Source organism: Podarcis pityusensis (assembly GCF_964106645.2).
Source record: "Podarcis pityusensis genome assembly, chromosome: 2".
Lineage (NCBI taxonomy): Eukaryota > Metazoa > Chordata > Lepidosauria > Squamata > Lacertidae > Podarcis > Podarcis pityusensis.
Genome location: NC_138029.1, coordinates 111,900,984 through 111,920,987, shown reverse-complemented (window position 1 = coordinate 111,920,987; position 20,004 = coordinate 111,900,984). Strand labels below are relative to the sequence as shown.

The 20,004-nt window shown below is 43.3% G+C and overlaps 2 protein-coding genes across 5 annotated transcripts in view; both read left to right on the top strand.

Moving 5' to 3' along the window:
• The window catches only part of LOC308470055 (C-type lectin domain family 2 member D-like), an 80,670-nt gene that overhangs the window by 41,191 nt on the left and 19,475 nt on the right, over positions 1–20,004 (top strand). The gene's annotated exons all lie outside the window — the stretch shown is intronic.
• LOC308470071 (killer cell lectin-like receptor subfamily F member 1) lies at positions 2,421–19,285 on the top strand. Its single transcript, XM_080993332.1, has 6 exons — positions 2,421–2,743; positions 9,731–9,829; positions 13,601–13,750; positions 15,432–15,586; positions 17,712–17,815; positions 18,746–19,285. The coding sequence occupies exons 1-6, from the start codon at positions 2,659–2,661 to the stop codon at positions 18,864–18,866; spliced, it is 714 nt and encodes a 237-aa protein (XP_080849458.1). The 5' UTR covers positions 2,421–2,658; the 3' UTR covers positions 18,867–19,285.

The following is a 20,004-nucleotide window of genomic DNA, read 5'->3' as shown; positions in this document are numbered from 1 at the left end:
ATCCATAGTAGCTAGTATAGTATTGTTGGGAAGATTATTTAAAGATTGTATTTTCCTCAGAAAATCTGTGGTGTCACACCACAACACACCAACAGAACCTCGACCAGGAACTTTCTATCTTCTACCTAAAATACACAAACCAGGAAATCCAGGACGCCCCATCATTTCAGGTATTGGCACTATTACAGTGGGTGTCTCCGGTTATATGGACTCTGTTCTGAAACCATATGCCATCAGTGCTCCCAGCTATGTACGTGACACCACAGATTTTCTGAGGAAAATACAATCTTTAAATACAATCTGAAATGGTGTTCCTTATAGCTTGTAAACCATCGTTGTGTGGGATGTTGGTATACAGAGACTCTACATCCATAGTAGCTAGTATAGTATTGTTGGGAAGATTATTTAAAGATTGTATTTTCCTCAGAAAATCTGTGGTGTCACACCACAACACACCAACAGAACCTCGACCAGGAACTTTCTATCTTCTACCTAAAATACACAAACCAGGAAATCCAGGACGCCCCATCATTTCAGGTATTGGCACTATTACAGTGGGTGTCTCCGGTTATATGGACTCTGTTCTGAAACCATATGCCATCAGTGCTCCCAGCTATGTACGTGACACCACAGATTTTCTGAGGAAAATACAATCTTTAAATAATCTTCCCAACAATACTATACTAGCTACTATGGATGTAGAGTCTCTGTATACCAACATCCCACACAACGATGGTTTACAAGCTATAAGGAACACCATTTCAGATAAAACCACAGCGGACCTTGCCACCAAACTCTGCCAATTTGTCCTTACCCACAACAACTTCAAATTCGGTGATGACCTGTTCCTTCAGATCAGCGGTACAGCAATGGGCACCCGCATGGCCCCACAGTATGCCAACATCTTCATGGCAGATTTAGAACAACGTTTCCTAAACTCCTACCCACTCAAACCTCTCTTGTACCTGCGATACATTGACGATATTTTTATCATCTGGACACATGGTCAACAGACCCTGGACACCTTTCACCAGAAATTTAATGATTTTCACCCCACAATCAACCTTACAATGAATCAATCTATGCAAGAAATACATTTTTTGGACACTACTATAAAAATACAGGATGGGCGCATAGACACCACCTTATACCGTAAACCAACTGACCGACAAACATATCTACATGCCTCTAGCTACCATCCCAAACATACCAAACAGTCCATTGTATATAGCCAGGCACTACGTTACAGCCGCATCTGTTCCAATTCTACAGACAGAGACTCTCACCTAAGAGATCTACAGCAAACCTTTTCAGAACTAAAATACCCAGCAGATGAAGTTAGACAACAGATCAACAGAGCCAGACTTATACCCAGAGAGAACTTGCTGCAAGACAGACCCAAAAAAGAAAATAACAGAACACCTCTAGTCATCACATACAGCTCCCAAGTTAAAACAGTACAACGCATCATCAGAGATCTACAACCTCTCCTGGACAATGACAGTTCTCTTTCTCAAGCTCTGGGAGGAAGACCTTTCATTGCCTACAGACAGCCACCCAATCTTAAACAACTCCTAACCCACAATAATACTACAACCAGACTTAACACGGACACTGGCACCAGAGCCTGCAATAAACCCAGATGCCAACTTTGCTGCCACATACACCCGGACAACACCATTACTGGCCCCAACAGCATCACACATACCATCTCGGGACTATTCAATTGCTCATCATCTAACATTGTGTATGGCATCAAATGCCAACAGTGTCCTTCAGCTCTCTATATTGGACAAACAGGCCAAACCTTACGCCAAAGAATAAATGGACATAAATCTGACATCAAGAATCACAAAACAGAGAAACCAGTAGGAGAACACTTCAATCTCCCAGGACATTCTATACAAGATCTCAAAGTAGCTGTTTTACTACAAAGGAATTTCAGAAATAGACTGGAAAGAGAAGCTGCTGAATTGCAACTCATTACCAAACTTAAAACCATGGAGAGACCTGGTTTGAACAAAGACATTGGATTCTTATCCCATTATACATGACTAAGCCATTTCTCACCTTCTCACCCCTTGCCTTTTCCTGTAAGACCTATTACAGTCGTTAAGGGTCGTCAACAGGCTCATCTCAGCTATCTGCCAATCTCCCATTCCCACCACCCTTCTGAGTAATACCCCTCCCCACCTTCTCACTATATAGAAGGATCTGGCAACTTCTGTTTCAGTGTATCTGAAGAAGTGTGCTTGCACACGAAAGCTCATACCAAGAACTAACTTAGTTGGTCTTAAAGGTGCTACTGGATGAATTTTGTTTGTATTCTTTGTTTTATAGAATATATATAATAATGTTATGTTACTCAGCAAATTTAATAAAACAGTAAAAAAAAGTCAAACTCCATTCTAAAAGCTGAACAATAGAAACTGAACAACTCACAAAACATTTTTTACAACAAGAACAGCAACCCTGCCCTCCACCCCCTGCCCTAACCACCTAATAAGGCTGCGAATGTGTTGAATGTATTGTGGTTGAAGAGAAGAGCTGCTCCGGAAAGAGATCTTTGGCCATCAACTCAGGCTATAGCAGCAAACCTTCAGTGCTCCTTCGACAGCCCTGCTCTCTGAGAGGCTTCTCTGCAGCCTTTGCTTGCCAATGGAGGGGGAAGATGGTTATACTGCTTTGAACTTCCAGTCTAGGAGGGCTGCATCAGGAACTGCCGCTGGGGCTCAGAAACAAGGTACTCAGTTCAGACCCCTTCGTATCTTCCAGTTTTTGTCTGATTCCACTGTAATGTCGGTTGACAGATGGACATGATTTTCCTTTTCCCTTAGATTTATTCTGTTTGTAGAAAATTCGTTTGTCCCTTTATAAGCAGGATTTTTGTTTGAATAACGAGACAGAAATACCGAAGGGTGCATGGCACCTATGGATGGGGAAGAATTTCAGTTTTGTTTGCATTTTCATGAGAAACAACCAAAATTGCACTATTCGAAACAAAACTGTATTTCAAAATTCGCACTTGTGTTTGAATTTTGCAATGCAGTTCCTCAGCCACAAAATATGCATATGCTGGTGTCTATAAATAATATACGAACTATAAATTTGTATATCATTTTAATAATATACAAAAATTCAGAGGAAATCGCTTGCAAAAATGTGTATACATGAAAACTGCATGTGGGAGAAATCTGAAGTAAATGCAGATGAATTTTCATTAAAAATAAATAAATGGTTGGAAGCAACCCTCAAAGTTAAAGTTGACTTTTAAATGATCAGTGTGAAGGGTCTCTGAATAAGTAAAGGGAGAGGGAGTTGTCATTTGAAGTTCACATAAAAATGAAATCAAGATCTGGCTGCATGTTTTTAAACTTGATGAGAGCAGAAATGTTTCAATATTCAATTTATTCCTTGTAAAGAAACCTGGAGTTATTTCTGATCATCAACAAGTGCATTTATGTACCCAGTAATACCTCTATGATTCTCAGCACAATTTCCTTCCATGTGGTATTTGTTATTTTGTAACCCCCCCCCCCCAAAATAACAAAAAAGCAGAAACAGGACCAAGGATGTCATTTGTTCTTTTATAACAAGTTTGTTGTCTTGATTTCTTATTATTCCGGTGAGTTTTGTCATTTCTGCATAGTCCATTAATTTCTGTAGCCAGTCTTTTCTCTTCTAGACTTCTTTTCATTTGAGGGCAAATAACATTCTTGCAGCTGTAGTTGCATACATAAATAAATTTCTGTACTGTTTAGGTAGTTCTAATCCTATAATTCCCAAAAGAAAAGCTTCTGGGTTTGTTTTTTACAAATGTGTTATTTTAAAGAATTTTATAAAGCAATGGAAATGGTTCAGTGAATATTTACAAATAAATTGTAATCAGACATTAAGACATGGGCAGGATTATTTTAAATACCTGCAGTTGTTGCTTTTTTTAAAAAATATATATATAAGATATATATATGAGCATAAAATAATAAGTGAAGATAATTTGGAGTATGCAGGAAATGATGAAAATAAATGTAAGGAACCACAGAAAGAGAGGGAAGGTAGCCGAGGTTTGATATGTTAGAATTATTGTTGAACTATTGTAACGTATATAAATGAAAATTGTAAGTAAGATTTTTTTTTAAAAGGATGGCAAATTGAGAACAATGCAAATAAAATTAGATATGCTGGTTAGCTTGGAAAATAAGATGTTATAATATGCTTTTATTCAAATTCAAAGCATGCATGTAGCATGAAGCGTGCACATAGATGGGTCTTTGCTTGTTGCTTCTTCTGCAACATTTCACACTCCTTCCCCCAGCCTAGCGAAGAAAAAACACTTCTATAGATGCTGCACCCAATGTCCGGCACGGTTTAAAGGTGTGAGCCTGTTGCCTGACCACCCGCTGCACTAGTCGTTAGTTTATGGCCTACATGTTTGTTTCATTTTTGTAATTCTTGTGCAACTCGAGGTGGTGTGTGCAGACATCCCAAGTGTTCTCCTTTCAGACCCAGTCCTCCTTAGCTCTGTCAAGTGTCCCTCAGACCACAACCTGAGACTTGCCACAGAGAAGACAGTCTGCTCATTTTGGCATCACTTATCTCCACTTCTACTTTTCTACGCCTCTGTCCTCATCATAACAATGAAAGGATGTTTCACTTCACTTCCCCCAGCTTCCCTTTTCCTGAAGCACGCACACCAAACAAACCCATGCGCTGGAAAGAACGAGCTGTTCCTCAAAGTGCAGGTTGGACGCTACATTTACCCACAGGAAACTGAGGCCTAGAGAGTAATCTAGGGCAGCCTCAAAGTGAGACGGCAGTTGAGAGAACCAGCAACTCTAGGAAAGCTGACATGAACGAAGGACCTTTTCTTTCTCCCTGAAGAAAGAAAAGTTCCTAATTCCTGTCAGGCGCGAAGTAATTTTAAAGGACTTCATTCGAGATATTACAGCATTTCTGGTGGGCTGGAAGCTACCGGTACATGTGGGCCTTGGGCCATTTTCAGGTGTGTCACAGTGTCATGGCCTACTCTTCAGGGCCTCCTCAACCTGTTCCACTTCCCAGGCACCCCACAGCCTTTTTGTTGGAGCAATGCCAGCACCAGCAACTCCTTGGATGCTGAGTAAAGGAGGGTGGGAGCCAGAGAAGTTGGTGGAGGGTCAGGGATGGGGGGAAAGGTCTCCTTCCTCTGAAGGAAAAGGTCCAGAGGAGATGTTGAATAAAACTTGGGGAAGATGTTAATATTTGATATCATCATCATCAATAAATCAGCTGGAAACAGAAGAGAAGTGAGGAAAGTTGTTACAGGAGGAAGAAATGAAGATAAAAGGGCAAGGGAGGATGGATGGAAGAAACTAGAAGTTTGGGTGTGGTGGTGGAGTAAGATACAAGTTAAGTGTGAAAAGAGAAGGGAGGGAGAAATTTCAGGAGACGAGTGAAAATACTTTGATAGACATGTGGGCATAGGAAGGGAGAAATTGAAAATAAAAATCCCTTTTCCATTTCAGATCCTTCTAAATCAGCAAGTTCTCCTAAAATGGGCAGGCTGAATCACATTCCCTCCAGAGCAAATGCCTCTATTTAACCTGAGGAAAGCTGAGCTATGCATAGAACTCCTTATCACAAGGAAGAATTTAACAATTTCCAACAATGGAGTGGTGTATGTAATTTCCATCTGGTTATGTGAAACTCGGCCTACATCCGCCGCCATTTTGTGACCAGCTCTGTCCCTGCAACGCCATTTTGTGATTGCTGAGCCTGAGTCACTTTCAGTCATTTCAAGGGCCTGGGAGCAGTACGTTTGAGAATCCCCATGTTAGTGTATAAAGAACTAAAAGGCCAGGACAAGGTTAGCTGGAGGGCTGCCTTGTACTTTATTCACTGGCTAGATCACTGTGATCATCTAGAATAGCCCTCTTGATTTCCCCCACAGATATACTGTATCTTATTCATTAGTGTCTACATGAACTACTAAGGCTTTTAGTGTTGCGGCACCAGTCTTTTGGAACACTGCTACAATTGGCCACTTACAATTGCAGTATTTCACCACCTGCTGAAAACCTTTCTGTTTCAGCAAGCTTTTTTAGAGATTTGACTTTTTTTCAACATTGGTCATTTGTTCAGTATTTTATGATTTTACAATTTCATGGTGCTTTGGTAATTTCACTGCACGCTGCACCATACAATTAGCAATTCATGACTATTCTTAAGAATAAAATAAAATGCAGATTTTGGCACATAGAATTCTGCTTTTTCCATTGCCTCCCCCCCCCATCCGCTCCCACCAGTTACCAGTTATTTGTATTGCACTGCACCGCAAAAGCTTTTTTTTTTTTTTGACACTTTGCAAAGCTTCTGAAGCGACTTGTCAACATTTGCAGCAGGACTCATTTGCCTCTAATGTGGTAAATAACTGTTATAAAAAGGAACAGCAACACCCCCAAAGTGTGGGCCTCCGGTTGTGACCCTAATCGAGAAAATGTATCTCATTTTTGTTCTGAATTATAGTACTCAAGGGCTAGTCCTGCCCTTAGGCACCCCAAGTAGTTGATTTCTGCCTGGAAAGAAAGGGTAGCAAATTGCTAGTTATTTAATTTGCCATAATTTTATTTTCTTCTTCCAGGGAGAGGTACTTATGGGATCTTCTGTCTCAGGTGCCAATATAACTTGGTTGGCTTTCAGAATGATGCACCTTGCCACAGTGTGTGTGTGTGTGTGTGTGTGTGTGTGGTGTGTACCATTTGCTGCTTCACCTCAGGCAACAAAATGACCTGGACAAAGCCTGACCAAGAATGAGGTGCTCTTTAAGAACTTGCCATTCATGTTTTGCCATTAAAACAAATATGTGGGTTTCAAAGTGGGGAACTTGTGTCCCTCCCAAGCTGTTGGAATCCAACTCAAACCAGCTGCCCCAGCTTACATGACACATACCGTATTTTTTTGCTCTATAAGACGCACCTTTCCCCTCCTAAAAAGTAAGGGGACATGTGTGTGCATCCTATGGAGTGAATGCAGGCTGCGCAGCTTTCGCTGAAGCGAAAGCAACGCGAAGCCTCCTGAGCGCAGCAGGACTGCTCCCGCTGCGCTCAGGAGGCTTCGGGCAGCTATCCCTGAAGCCAGGAGAGCAAGAGGGATCGGTGCGCACTGATCCCTCTTGCTCTCCTGGCTTCGCTTCGCTGGAATGGCACTGTGAGAGGGAAAGCTGCGCAGCGCCCCTTCAGTGAAGCGGCAGGAGAAACAGAGCCCCTTCCATTTCTCCTCCCGCTTTGCTGGAGAGGTGCTGAGCAGAGAGGGAGAGAATATTTTTTTTTCTTGTTCTCCTCCTCTAAAACTAGGTGCGTCTTATGGTCAGGTGCATCTTAATGAGCGAAAAATACAGTAATCAGATATTGTTGAAGTTGCATCCCTGCAATGTCTGGAGCATGGGTAGGCAGACTAAGGCCCAGGGGCTGGATACGGCCCAATCGCCTTCTCAATCTGGCCCACAGACAGTCCAGGAATCAGCGGGTTTTTTTACATGAGTGGAATGTGTCCTTTTATTTAAAATGCCTCTCTGGGTTATTTTTGAGGCCTGCCTGGTGTTTTTACATGAGTAGAATGTGTTCTTTTATTTAAAATGCATCTCTGGGTTATTTGTGGGGCATAGGAATTCGTTCATTTTTTTTTTTCAAAATATAGTCCGGCCCCCCACAAGGTCTGAGGGACAGTGGACTGGCCCATGGCTGAAAAAGTTTGCTGACCCCTGGTCTGGAGGGTCACAGGTCCATCTCCCGGCATTTAAGCAACTGACTTTAATGAAATGAAAGCACACAAAAGGTTTTAAAAGAAGGTAGTGGGCTTTTATGAGTTTGACCAAACTGCGGGAGGCAGTGGAAGACAGGGGTGCCAAACTGAAGGAAGAAATGGGAGAGAATGTAACACTTTCTCACCATGTTTCTGAAGTGGTACCCACTAAAGGAAGGAGGGGATGAGGAAGGTGTTTCTGCATCTGAAGTATGGGACTAAGACTTGCTGCGTCATTTCCTGCTGATTCCAAAGAGAATTGGGATAATCTGTGGATAATCCCTTTGTGGTGGGCCAGCACATTTAAACTGAGGTTCAGTAGTGAATTTTTGTTGACAGTCTCACATGTAAAGAAATGAAGCAATAATTCCCTGTGCTACCTCATGGACTTTCTTTAAATGTAAAGGACTGGTGAACAGGAACTTTGGAGAACTTGCACCTCTTCAACAGATGACCTGATACCATACAAGTTCATATCACACACACACACACGAGCATAACACCAATTTTTGTCTTTCTATGTTTTTTCATGTGCAATTCAAGATACTTATTATCTACAAACTGGGACCCGAACATATTTGCATGGGAGTATTTTCACTCTTGTGAATTCATCTAAATTTGTTAGAATCTCCAGGAAGACTTGGCAAAAGGTGCCATCTATTGGGGATGTTAAATTGATGTTGATGGTGATGGAAGCAGAATCTCTCTCTCTCTCTCTCTCTCTCTCTCTCTCTCTCTCTCTCTCTCTTGCACCCACACCCACACCCACACCTGTATCTACTTTCTGGACTTCTCTTCCAGATACTGCCCCTCTGAGCAAATCTCTACCTCCTTTAGAAGGTATGTGGAAACATTTTTGTTTAGATTTGCATGTGTGTGGTGAACTGATTTGTGCTCTGTTGCTTTAAAGATTTGCTTTTGTGGTTGACGCTGCTCTGATTTTGCCGAATTTGGTTTTATGTATTTTGTTGTACGTTGGCTCTGGAGTTTCTGAGGAAAGGCAGCTGAGAAACAAATGCCTTGCTGCTATTTACTTGCTTGCTTGCTTGCTTGTTGGTTTTGTTATGTATTTCTATGCCACATAGGTCACCTGGTAGGAGCATGGGACTCTTAATCTCAAGGATGTGGGTTTGAGCCCCACATGGGGTGAAAGATTCCTACATTGCAGGGGGTTGTACTGGGTGGTCTTTGTGGCCCCTTCCAACTCTAGAATTCTGTGATTCTGGCCAAGGGATATCTAAAATGGCTCACAAAATAACCAGAAAATAAGTACAATAAAACCCAAACTGCACTAATCAGAGAACAAAATTAAGAAAAAATGTATTTAAAAATGACACCAGGCTTAATAAAGGAGGAGGGTGAAAAGGTGGGGGCAGCACTAAATGAGCAAAAGAAGGAAAAGAAGAGGCAAAGTAGAGCCGGCCTTACCATCAGGCAAAGTGAGAAAAATTGGTTTGCCTCAGGTGCCAAAATGTCTTGGGCTATCCCTAGTTTAGGCAGTAGAGAGTACAGCACATTTTAGCATTCAGCTAAAGGATTCTGGGCACAGTTCAATCCACTGGTAACTGTTGGAGGCTGGGCTAAGCAGCCATTTGATCCTCTATAATTCAATAAATTATCACAGGTGCACACCCAGTTCTTCGTGGTCTCATTTTGGCTCCATTCCTTCTCACCAGTTAAATTCACTTGGAGGCAGAGATGCCTTGCAGGCAAAGAGCCCCTGGTTCATTCTCTGGCCAGATAAGACCCCTACCTGAAGCCCTGGAGAGTCATAACTAGACAGACAATACTGAGCTAGATGGAGTAACAGCCTGAGCTGATGCAAGGCACTTCCTTATGTCCCTATTTCATAGCGGAATTCTCCATCAAGGCCCTGCAATGCAGAGTTAAAAGCTGAACACAGGGCTGCCTTGGAGCATTATCCCCAATCTTTTCACCTGCGTTTTTGCAGAACACCAACTGTGCCCACGCTGGCATGGAATTATGCTGCAGGTTGGATGGGCTGGAAACATCGTCCTGGTGGCGGCAGTGATAGTGATGGGAGTTTGGGGTAAGTATCATAACGTGAGATTTGCAAAGGACTTAATAATGAACTTCCCTGGGGCCCTGGGTGCCCAGGCACCCACAAAATTCCCCATGAAGGTGCCAGGCACCCACAAATTTCGGTGCCAAGGCCATGCATGCTGTGTGGGCCCCCATGGTTGCAGGGCCAAGCTGGCACTCCTAATTAAGTTGCTCATTTTGTCTAGCAGAGGCAAGAGGTAGAATCAAACAACAAAGAGCACAGTAACCCATACTAATCTGCCTGAGCTTTAAAATGATAGGATTATAGATTAAAGCAGTGTAATAGGGAAGAAGAAGAAGAAGAGTTTGGATTTGATATCCCACTTTATCACTACCCTAAGGAATCTCAAAGCGGCTAACATTCTCCTTTCCCTTCCTCCCCCACAACAAACACTCTGTGAGGTGAGTGAGGCTGAGAGACTTCAGAGAAGTGTGACTGGCCCAAGGTCACCCAGCAGCTGCATGTGGAGGAGCGGGGAAGCGAACCCAGTTCACCAGATTATGAGTCCACTGCTCTTAACCACTACACCACACTGGCCCACACTGGGAGGTCCACAAAGAACCTACACATTGCACCCAGATAGAGAGATAGATGATGGATAGATAGATGATAGATATAGATAGATGATAGATATAGATAGATGATAGATAGATGATAGATACATGATAGATAGATAGATAGATAGATAGATAGATAGATAGATAGATGATAGATGATAGATGATAGATAGATAGATAGATGATAGATAGATAGATAGATAGATATTGATAGATGATAGATATAGATGATAGATAGATAGATAGATGATAGATAGATAGATATAGATGACAGACAGACACAGACAGACAGACAGACAGAGAAATGATAGATTAGATTAGATAGATGATAGATGATAGATAGATAGATAGATAGATAGATAGATGATAGAGATAGATAGATAGATAGATAGATAGATAGATAGATAGATAGATAGATGATAGATAGATATAGATGATAGATATAGACAGATAGATGATAGATAGATAATCTGTCCCAAAGTTCTTTTTAAGAAAGCCAGCCACGTGCATACAACTTGTGTTTTGGGTGAAGGCAGGTGGGAGCAGGGAATTGCTTAACCTTTTCTCCTTGTTTCTTACTTCTTAAATTACCCTCCCTCCAGCTGCTTCCCCTTTTAAGTCTCTTCCCATATAAGGGGAAAGCAGCCAGTGAAGGCAATTTTGAGTGGGGAAACAGTCAGAGGGGAAAACCGTCACTCAGTTCACTCACTGCCCCTCTGCAGAAGATTGCACCACCTACAGCTGATCTTTATTTATTTGTGGGTTTTAAAAAAAAGACAGGTGGAGGATGGAAGAAAGCCACACAGAACAGATAAAAGTGGCCAGTTAGATATGGTAGGCAACCATTTCTGCCTCTAACGCCTCCCCCCTCCCCACCACTTTCTGTATCTTGAAGCTTAAGAGGTTGTTTTCCCGCTACCCCTACTGCCCTGGAGATATGCTTTTTAGAGCAACGGATAATGTTCTTATTTGAATTTTCAGTATTTTTTTAAAAAAGAAAGGAGTAAAAATATGACCAACAAGAATGTTTCTGCAAACTTGAGTAATTTCAGAACTGGCAGCACTTGCTTTGCAGAGAACAACCATAGCATTGGTTTTGCATGCAGAAGATCCAGGTTTTCGGTTCCCAGCATTCCAGGTAGAAGGCTTGGGAATGACACCTGCCTGAAACCTACAAGCATATTTTTATGTTAACATAAGCTAAATGGGTGAGCACAGAATAGCCTGGTGTTGAATAGCTGGCTGTAGAGTCACCATGATCTTCAGCAGTGCAGCATAGTCCATCCTTCAAACTTAAGCAGGAAATATTTTTGCTATGATCTATAAGAGATGGCATGAAATATTTGACCCCCGGGAATTTTCACTGCGTGAAGTAGAGCTGTTGCATTTATGGGTTCAGCCGATAAATTATTGGTTTTGGAAATTAACACTGCCTTGTGTTTAAATTATAAACATGCATGTATGGAAATGTGAGGCAATAAACATAACCCTTGTGGCCTATTCAGACTACAATTCTGTGATTCTAACTGAGGCAAAAGCATCCTTCTTCTTTCAGTACAGTCATACCTCGGGTTACAGGCGCTTCAGGTTGCGCGTTTTCGGGTTACGGGCGTGCCGAAACCTGGAAGTACCAGAACGGGTTACTTCTGGGTTTCGGCGCATGCGCAGAAGTGCTAAATTGCACTTTGCGCATGTGCAGAAGTGCCAAATCGCAACCCGCGCATGCGCAGACGCGGTGCTGTGGGTTGCAGACGCTGCGGGTTGAAAACGCACCTCCCGCATGGATCATACTCACAACCCAAGCGTCCACTGTATTTTCAAGCTAGCCATGTTGACCAGGGGTCAGCAAACATTTTCAGCAGGGGGCCGGTCTACTGTCCCTCAGACCTTGTTGGGGGCCGGACTATATTTTTTTTGGGGGGGGGATGAACGAATTCCTATGCCCCACAAATAACCCAGAGATGCATTTTAAATAAAAACACACATTCTACTCATGTAGATTTAGAAGGCGATAGGGTCGAACCTGGCCCCTGGGCCTTAGTTTGCCTATCCATGATGTTGACTATGGTCTGCTAAGGAAACATGGCCATTTAAGAGAGATAAACCAATTTGAAAACCTTGTGATAAACAAACAAAAGCAATAACTTCTTAGTGAGATATATAGCAGAATTAGGAGCGTGGACATATCTAAGAATTCATACCCATGTAATTGTGACAGAGAACTGAGGGGGGAAATGTCTCAGAAGAAGTAGACATGGATGCACCCACATATCCTACAGCAGACTGTGCACAAATTTAAAATAAAGATATACAGATTAGTATTCCAGTGGTACCTGAGACCTGTATCACTTAATCCATGGGTAGGCAAACTAAGGCCCGAGGGCCGGATCAGGCCCAATCGCCTTCTAAATCCGGCCCGCGGACGGTCCAGGAATCAGCATGTTTTTACGTGAGTAGAATGTGTGTTTTTATTTAAAATGCATCTCTGGGTTATTTCTGGGGCATAGGAATTTGTTCTTTTTTTCCTCCAAAATATAGTCCGGCCCCCCACAAGATCTGAGGGACACAGTGGACCTGGTCCCCTGCTGAAAAAGTTTGCTGACCCCTGACTTAATCATATATACAGCAGCACAGTTTAGATATGGTGGAGGTGCAGAGCACCAAATCAGAAAGTGCTTTATATTTTTTTGGGTCTCGCTATAACATAATGATTTTTGGAAAACTGTAATAAATTAATTAAACTTACAACAGGAAAAAACATTGCTTTTAAGTTTTGAATTTTATTTTATGCTGTTTTGCTTTATTGTGATTTTTTAAAACAAATTCTTGTTATTTTACATGGGTGATTGCTCATTTTACAGAGCTGCTTTGAAAGGATAATGATTCTGAAATAAATAAAAATATAAAATATCTTGGCCCCTTGCTGTCTTTGGAAGGACAGCTTGGTATTTGCAAAGCATCTTTACAAATCCCTGTGGAAGTCAAGAGAGCATCTTCTCCCAACCTGGTGCCCTCTATCTTTTGGACTAAAACTCTCATCATGGCCATGCTGGCTGAGGCTGCTGGGAGTTGTAGTTCAAGACACCTAAAGGACCCCACAGTAGAGGGCGCTGTGGAGGCTGCTCATCAGCCAGCAGTACTATCAAGCTTTAAACTTGCAACATAGTAAAAAATCTGCCTAAATCTTTCTCCTCCCCAGTTATAAATAAAACTCCACAGGATCCTGAAAAACAGGTCAAAGCATCTGAATGGTCTCCCAACACAACTCAGTACTGCCCTGAAGGATGTGAAGGAAACAAAGCGTCAGAGGATTTCAGGTCTACTCTGAAAGAAAAATTGTGTGAGACGGGTAAATTCATTTCCTAAGTTACTGCGACATGCTTATGCCTTTGATCTGCCTCTGCTACGCTTTCCAAATAAACTGTCGTTACTAAAAAAATAAATAAAAATATTCTAAATGTATAGTGACACCTAGTGCTCAGCTCCGGAAAATGCAGCCTTGAAAGAAATTTTCAGCTGAAGTACAATAACTGATACAGGGGTTACGTTGTGGGGATTGTGCCTAAAGCCGGAATTGCTTATAGTCAAAGCACTAAAGTCACTTTTCTCAGAACCCCCGTCCCCTGTATTTTATTTTTTTGCCACACGTGGACAGCTGAACATGTTAAATGCGAGTAAGTTATGGGCTTAATGCGCTGGAGATTGTTTCTATTATTTTAACATTTGGTAGGGCCGGCCCAAGACATTTTGGCACCCGAGGCAAACCACAAAATGGCGCCTTCCCCACCAGGGAAGAAGGGGTGTTTGAAGATCTATTTTGGGAACAAGGGAAAGAATCAAGTCAACCTTACCTGAGAGGTGAAGTGGAAATCAAAGGCTATCATGGCGAGGGGAGGCAAACCCTCTGAATCACGCTGGGTGCAGGTAACAGATTAGAAGACCCCAGAGGGCAGCCCCTGCCATTTCCTTCCAGTGGGGAAGACTAGTATTGCATCCTATTTGTCAAGAGGCAGCTGTAGAGGGGGCATTGCAGTGTGATTCTGAGGAGCCATGAAATCCAGCCTCCAATGATTGCGCCACAGTCATTGTAGCCACCATGGTGGCAACAGTAGTGGGCGATGTATCCTTGGATGCTGGATCTGCTGCACTTATGGATCCGACCACCTGAGGCAGTTGCCTCACCTTGCCCCATGGGTGGGCCAGCCCTGAAACACACATGGTACGCAATGTAAGATTAACACCTTTTCCTGCCCAAAGGATTTATATTCTGCATTAGACTGAGGGAAAGGGGGGAACCTGGCATTTATGCTAAGAATAAACTTCCCGCAATCTCATTTGATGAGTTTTCAGTTTCTCTGCATTTGTTCTAGAGCAGCCTTTCTCAACCTGTGGGTCCCCAGATGTTGTTGGACTACAACTCCCATCACCTCTAGCTAGCAAGGCCAGAGATCAGGGATGATGGGAGTTGTAGTCCAACAACATCTGGGGACCCACAAGTTGAGAACTGCTGTTCTAGAGTCACAGGCACTATGGGCAGAATCCTAACCCCCTAGTGTTTATTATGAGGAAGGAGAGGTCACTAGACTGGTGCAAAAGGCCTTCTCCACCCATCTCTCCACTGCTGATAGTGCAGCAAATCACAAACTGATTTGAAAACGTAGAGAATTGAACTTAACACGGGGAAAATGAGTAACTGAGGGGACGAGGAATGGAACAACTGCTTATATGTAGCCCTGCTCCCATCCTGAGGTTTGGCTTGCCCTGTGCATATCTTTGGCCACATTCTGTTTGCTGAGCTTCAATTCTTTGAAACATACAGAATACCATACATTTATGACTAAAACCACCAAGACTTCTGTTATTCTCCAGCTAATAATCAATAATATGCAAATAACATTGTTCTGCAAACTGCTGCGAGAGATCTGCTGCGAGAGTGCTCGTGAAGCTGAATGGTGAAAGACTAGCCTGAAAAGTACAGATTGTGTGAGGTATAAATCCAAATTAAAAACAATGGGAATTTTTCTTCTTAGGGGATGGAAGCTGCCACCTGTGCCCCATGCAGTGGCATCTGCACAACAATAAATGCTACTGGTTTTCTGAAACGATTAAGCCTTGGGAGAAGAGCAAGGAAGACTGTATAGCCAAGAGGTCTCACCTACTAATAATTGATGATCAGGAGGAAAAGGTACAAAATATTCAATCCAGACAAGGAATTTTTACTCTTTCACACTTTTATCTCTGTTACAGAATGTTTACTCTTTTGCCCTTATTAATGCGTAAGCCAGCAATGTGATCACAATGGGATGTATACACTACACTGTAGTTTCGAAGGGGCACTGAAGTACGTATGGGGAGATCCATCTGTTCATGTGATTACACGTCATGAGAGGAACCCAGGTGATCAGGCCAAAGGCTCATCTGAGTCTAGCAGTCCATTCCCACAGTGGCCAACCAGATCCTTGCAAGGAAGCATGTTGCAGTAATCTAGTCAGGAGGTTATCAATGCATGAACGGCAGTGCATGTAGCTACCTTAGATGGGGAAAGATTAAAAGTATTGCTAAGGAAATCGCTCCATCAGAGCAAGCATCTTTGCTTGCCTGATGGAACTATCTCATCCTCTCCCCCCCCCCCCCGTGCTGTTCTGGGGTTCTCCTGACACCCAGAGCCAATTTGGGGGAGGAAGCAGGAGTCACTGCACTGACAACTACTAATGCAGTTATTGTGGGAATGTTGAGGAAAGTAGGAGAGGATGTATTGATTAAATACAGCGGTACCTCGGGTTACAGACGCTTCAGGTTACAGTCTCCGCTAACCCAGAAATAGTACCTCGGGTTAAGAAATTTGCTTCAGGATGAGAACAGAAATCGTGTGGTGGCGGTGCGGCAGCAGCGGGAGGCCCCATTAGCTAAAGTGGTACCTCAGGTTAAGAACAGTTTCAGGTTAAGAATGGACCTCCAGAACGAATTACGTTCTTAACCCGAGGTACCACTGTATTGTCCTTCCTCACTCATGCTAGTGAGTAAGCAGCAGAGCACATTTCCTTGCACATTGCCGGAAGCAAGTTGATGCATTCATTTAAGTTAAGCGATCCAATCTGGCTTGTCCAGTCTAGAATGTTCCTGGTAAGTTTTCCCTCCTAAAATAATAATAACACAACAGTCATCTTTAAAAAGTTCACTTACATTCAGTTCATAGCAGTATTTGGAGAGCAAAGACGTCTGAGCTAGGCCTCTGACTTGTGGCTTCCATCCTCTGTAAGGATGAGCAATGTAAGAGCCAGAAGAGGAGTCTGAAAGGAGAAAATGGAAAAGGGGAAGATGGCTGTCTGGCTAGACCTTTTGTAGGGTCTGTTAGGGTCACGCCCATTTACCTGGTTACATACAGGGGGAGGAGGCTCCAGAGCAGGTATGACAGGAAGTCCTCCCTGTCTGGAGCAACGTTCCCCTGTGTACCTATCCACTCTAGGTAACAGGAAATGTTGCATTTGACTGCTTCAGTGGCCATATATCCCACAACTCTTTAGTTGAATCTGACCCATTAGCCACAGCTGACTTACCAGCCAAAGCTGATTAAAAGGCGCTCCTTGCCACAGAGGCCACCTGCACCTCAAGTGACAACAGTGGATCAAGATGTAGTACCTCCAAGCTACATAAAGGTAAAGGTACCCCTGCCCGTCAGGGCCAGTCGTGACCGACTCTAGGGTTGTGCGCTCATCTCGCTCAAGAGGCCGGGAGCCGGCGCTGTCCGGAGACACTTCCGGGTCACATGGCCAGCGTGACGAAGCTGCATCTGGCGAGCCAGCACCAGCGCAGCACACGGAAACGCCGTTTACCTTCCCGCTATAAAGCGGTCCCTATTTATCTACTTGAACTTTGACGTGCTTTCGAACTCCTAGGTGGGCAGGAGCTGGGACAGAAGGACAGGAGCTCACCGCGTCGCGGGGATTCAAACCTCCAACCTTTCGATCAGCAAGTCCTAGGCACTGTGGTTTTACCCACAGCGCCACCCGCGTCCCTGGTCTATTCCTTGGATCTGAGAACCACTCACCCACAAAGCTATGTGCTAAGACCTATTCCCCAGCTCCCCATCCACCACACAGTAAGGTCTTTGCCTGGGGTCCACATCCTGTTTATGCAGTGCCTTTTTCTGGGGGGTACACAGGGGTACTCAGACCCCCTAAACATTTTGTGAATCTAAGTTTGGCCTCCTTGAGGGGCAGTATTTCAATATGAGTAGGGAAATGAGAGTACCCCTAAACATTTTTTAAGAAAAAAGCACTGTGTTTATGTAATTAAATCATATTTTATAGGAATTCATCCAGAAAAATGGGAAATTAGTATGGATTGGACTTATCGTGTCATTGCCAGAGAAGAAATGGGTCTGGACCAATGGCTCTTTGTTAAAGGAGAAATTGTGAGTACTGAAACACCCGTGTAGGGGAAATTGTGGAAATCAATAGTTTTGCATGATGAACTTGCAAGAAAAGCTATGAAAAGGAAAACTGTAGAGGTTACCATGTCTATACACTTCTTAAAGGTATTGTAGCTCTGCTCATCTTTACTACACAAAGCATACACCTGAAAGACTAAGAGCCCAGTCCAAAATTGCCTCCTGATACATCAGCCCTGTTGAATTCAGTGGGGTTACCTTGTTCAACACTTCATTCCTTTTCATTTTCTTATTTTCCTGTTCCATCTTTCTTCCATCATGGAAGATGCCATTCCTCCATCACATGGGGTTCCCAGGCAGTCATTCGTCCAGGTATTGACCAGACCTTGACCTGCTTAGCTTCAGCAAGACCTTCACGGCATACTGAGGAATTTCAATGTACAGTGGTACCTCAGGTTACATACGCTTCAGGTTACAGACTCCGCTAACCCAGAAATAGCACCTCGGGTTAAGAACTTTACTTCAGGATGAGAACAGAAATCGTGCTCTGGTGGCACAGCGGCAGCGGGAGGCCCCATTAGCTAAAGTGGTGCTTCAGGTTAAGAACAGTTTCAGGTCAAGTACGGACCTCCGGAACAAATTAAGTACTTAACCTGAGATGCCACTGTACAGTCATACCTCGGTTTACAGCCACTTCAGGTTGCGTTTTTTTGGGTTGCAGACCACCGAAACCCAGAAGTACCGGAACGGGTTACTTCTGGGTTTCGGTGGTCGCGCGTGCGCAGAAGCGCTAAATCGCACTTTGCCAATGCACCGAAGTGCCAAATCGCAACCCGTCCATGTGCAGACGCACAGACCCAGGATGCGAACGTGCATCCTGCATGGATCATGTTCACAACCCAAGTGTCCACTGTATACATACACTGACTGCTGTTTCATTCCTTCTCGCCACAGATTTCCAGCAATGCAACCTGAGGAAGGCAGCTGTGGTGCCCTTCAAGACAATGAAATCTATTCCGAGCTGTGCAGCACACATCTTCGCTGGATTTGTCAGAAGGAATCTGTACTCCTTTGAGTATCTTCATGTGTCCCCATTCGTAATCAGCTACACACTCTCCTTTAGACATCTTGTTCTCCATACTAAAAAAAAAAACCCTCAAGGACCTTCTTGGCGGCTGCTCCCAGACTTTGGAACTCTCTCCCTAGAGAAGCCAGACTGGCTCCCTCCTTGTTGTCCTCCTGCTGGCAGGTGAAGACTTTCTTGTTCCAACAGGCTCTGGAGAACTGACTGCTTCTAACGAAAGGGCAGGTGCCATGCTCTTTTCATTGTGATCATTTGTATGGTTTTAGTAGATTAAATATATGTATATATGTAATTTTAATTCTATCAGTGTTTGTTTGTTTATTTTAAATTGTTGTTTTTCTTATTTGTTTTTAGCTGCTCTTCTTTTTCTCTGTAAGCCATCTCGAGTCCCTGTCAGGGGAAAAGGCAGGGTATGTATGTATGTATGTATGTATGTATAAATAAATAAATAAATAAAAAAAATAATAATATAGTCGTACCAGTGTGGTGTAGTGGTTAAGAGTGGTAGTCTCGTTATCTGGTGAACCGGGTTCGATTCCCCGCTCCTCCACATGCAGCTGCTGGGTGACCTTGGGCCAGTCACACTTCTCTGAAGTCCCTCAGCCTCACTCACCTCACAGGGTATTTTTTGTGGAGGAGGAAGGGAAAGGAGATTGTTAGCCGCTTTGAGACTCCTTAGGGTAGTGATAAAAGCAGGGTATCAAATCCAAACTACTCCTTCTCCTCTCCTTCTCCTTCTCCTTCTCCTTCTTCTTCTTCTTCTTCTTCTTCTTCTTCTTCTTCTTCTTCTTCTTCTTCTTCTTCCTCCTCCTCCTCCTCCTCCTCCTCCTCTGCTTACGTATCCCTCTGGACATGTAAACTTTGGTTTGTGAACGCGGCAAACCAAGAAGTGTATACTTCTGGGTTTCGCCATGTGCACATGCCCAGGAATTCTCTATCACGACGTGCACGTGCAAAGAAGCAGTGCCTCTGCCTATGGACTTTTTGGGTTGCGGAAAGACCCCCCAGAACAAATTAGATTCATATCCAGAGGGTCCACTGTATTATAACAACATAAAATAGCCTTCACATGATAATGACAGCACCACCGTACAGGAGACGAGCAATGTTTCCTCTTCTTGTTCATCTC

Coding starts and splice junctions, on each gene's coding strand:
- LOC308470071 (XM_080993332.1), top strand. CDS start 2,659: ATGGAGGGGGAAGATGGTTATACTGCTTTGAACTTCCAGTCTAGGAGG. Junction 15,587..17,711: donor TTGATGATCAGGAGGAAAAG/GTACAAAATATT, acceptor CATATTTTATAG/GAATTCATCCAGAAAAATGG. Junction 17,816..18,745: donor TCTTTGTTAAAGGAGAAATT/GTGAGTACTGAA, acceptor TTCTCGCCACAG/ATTTCCAGCAATGCAACCTG.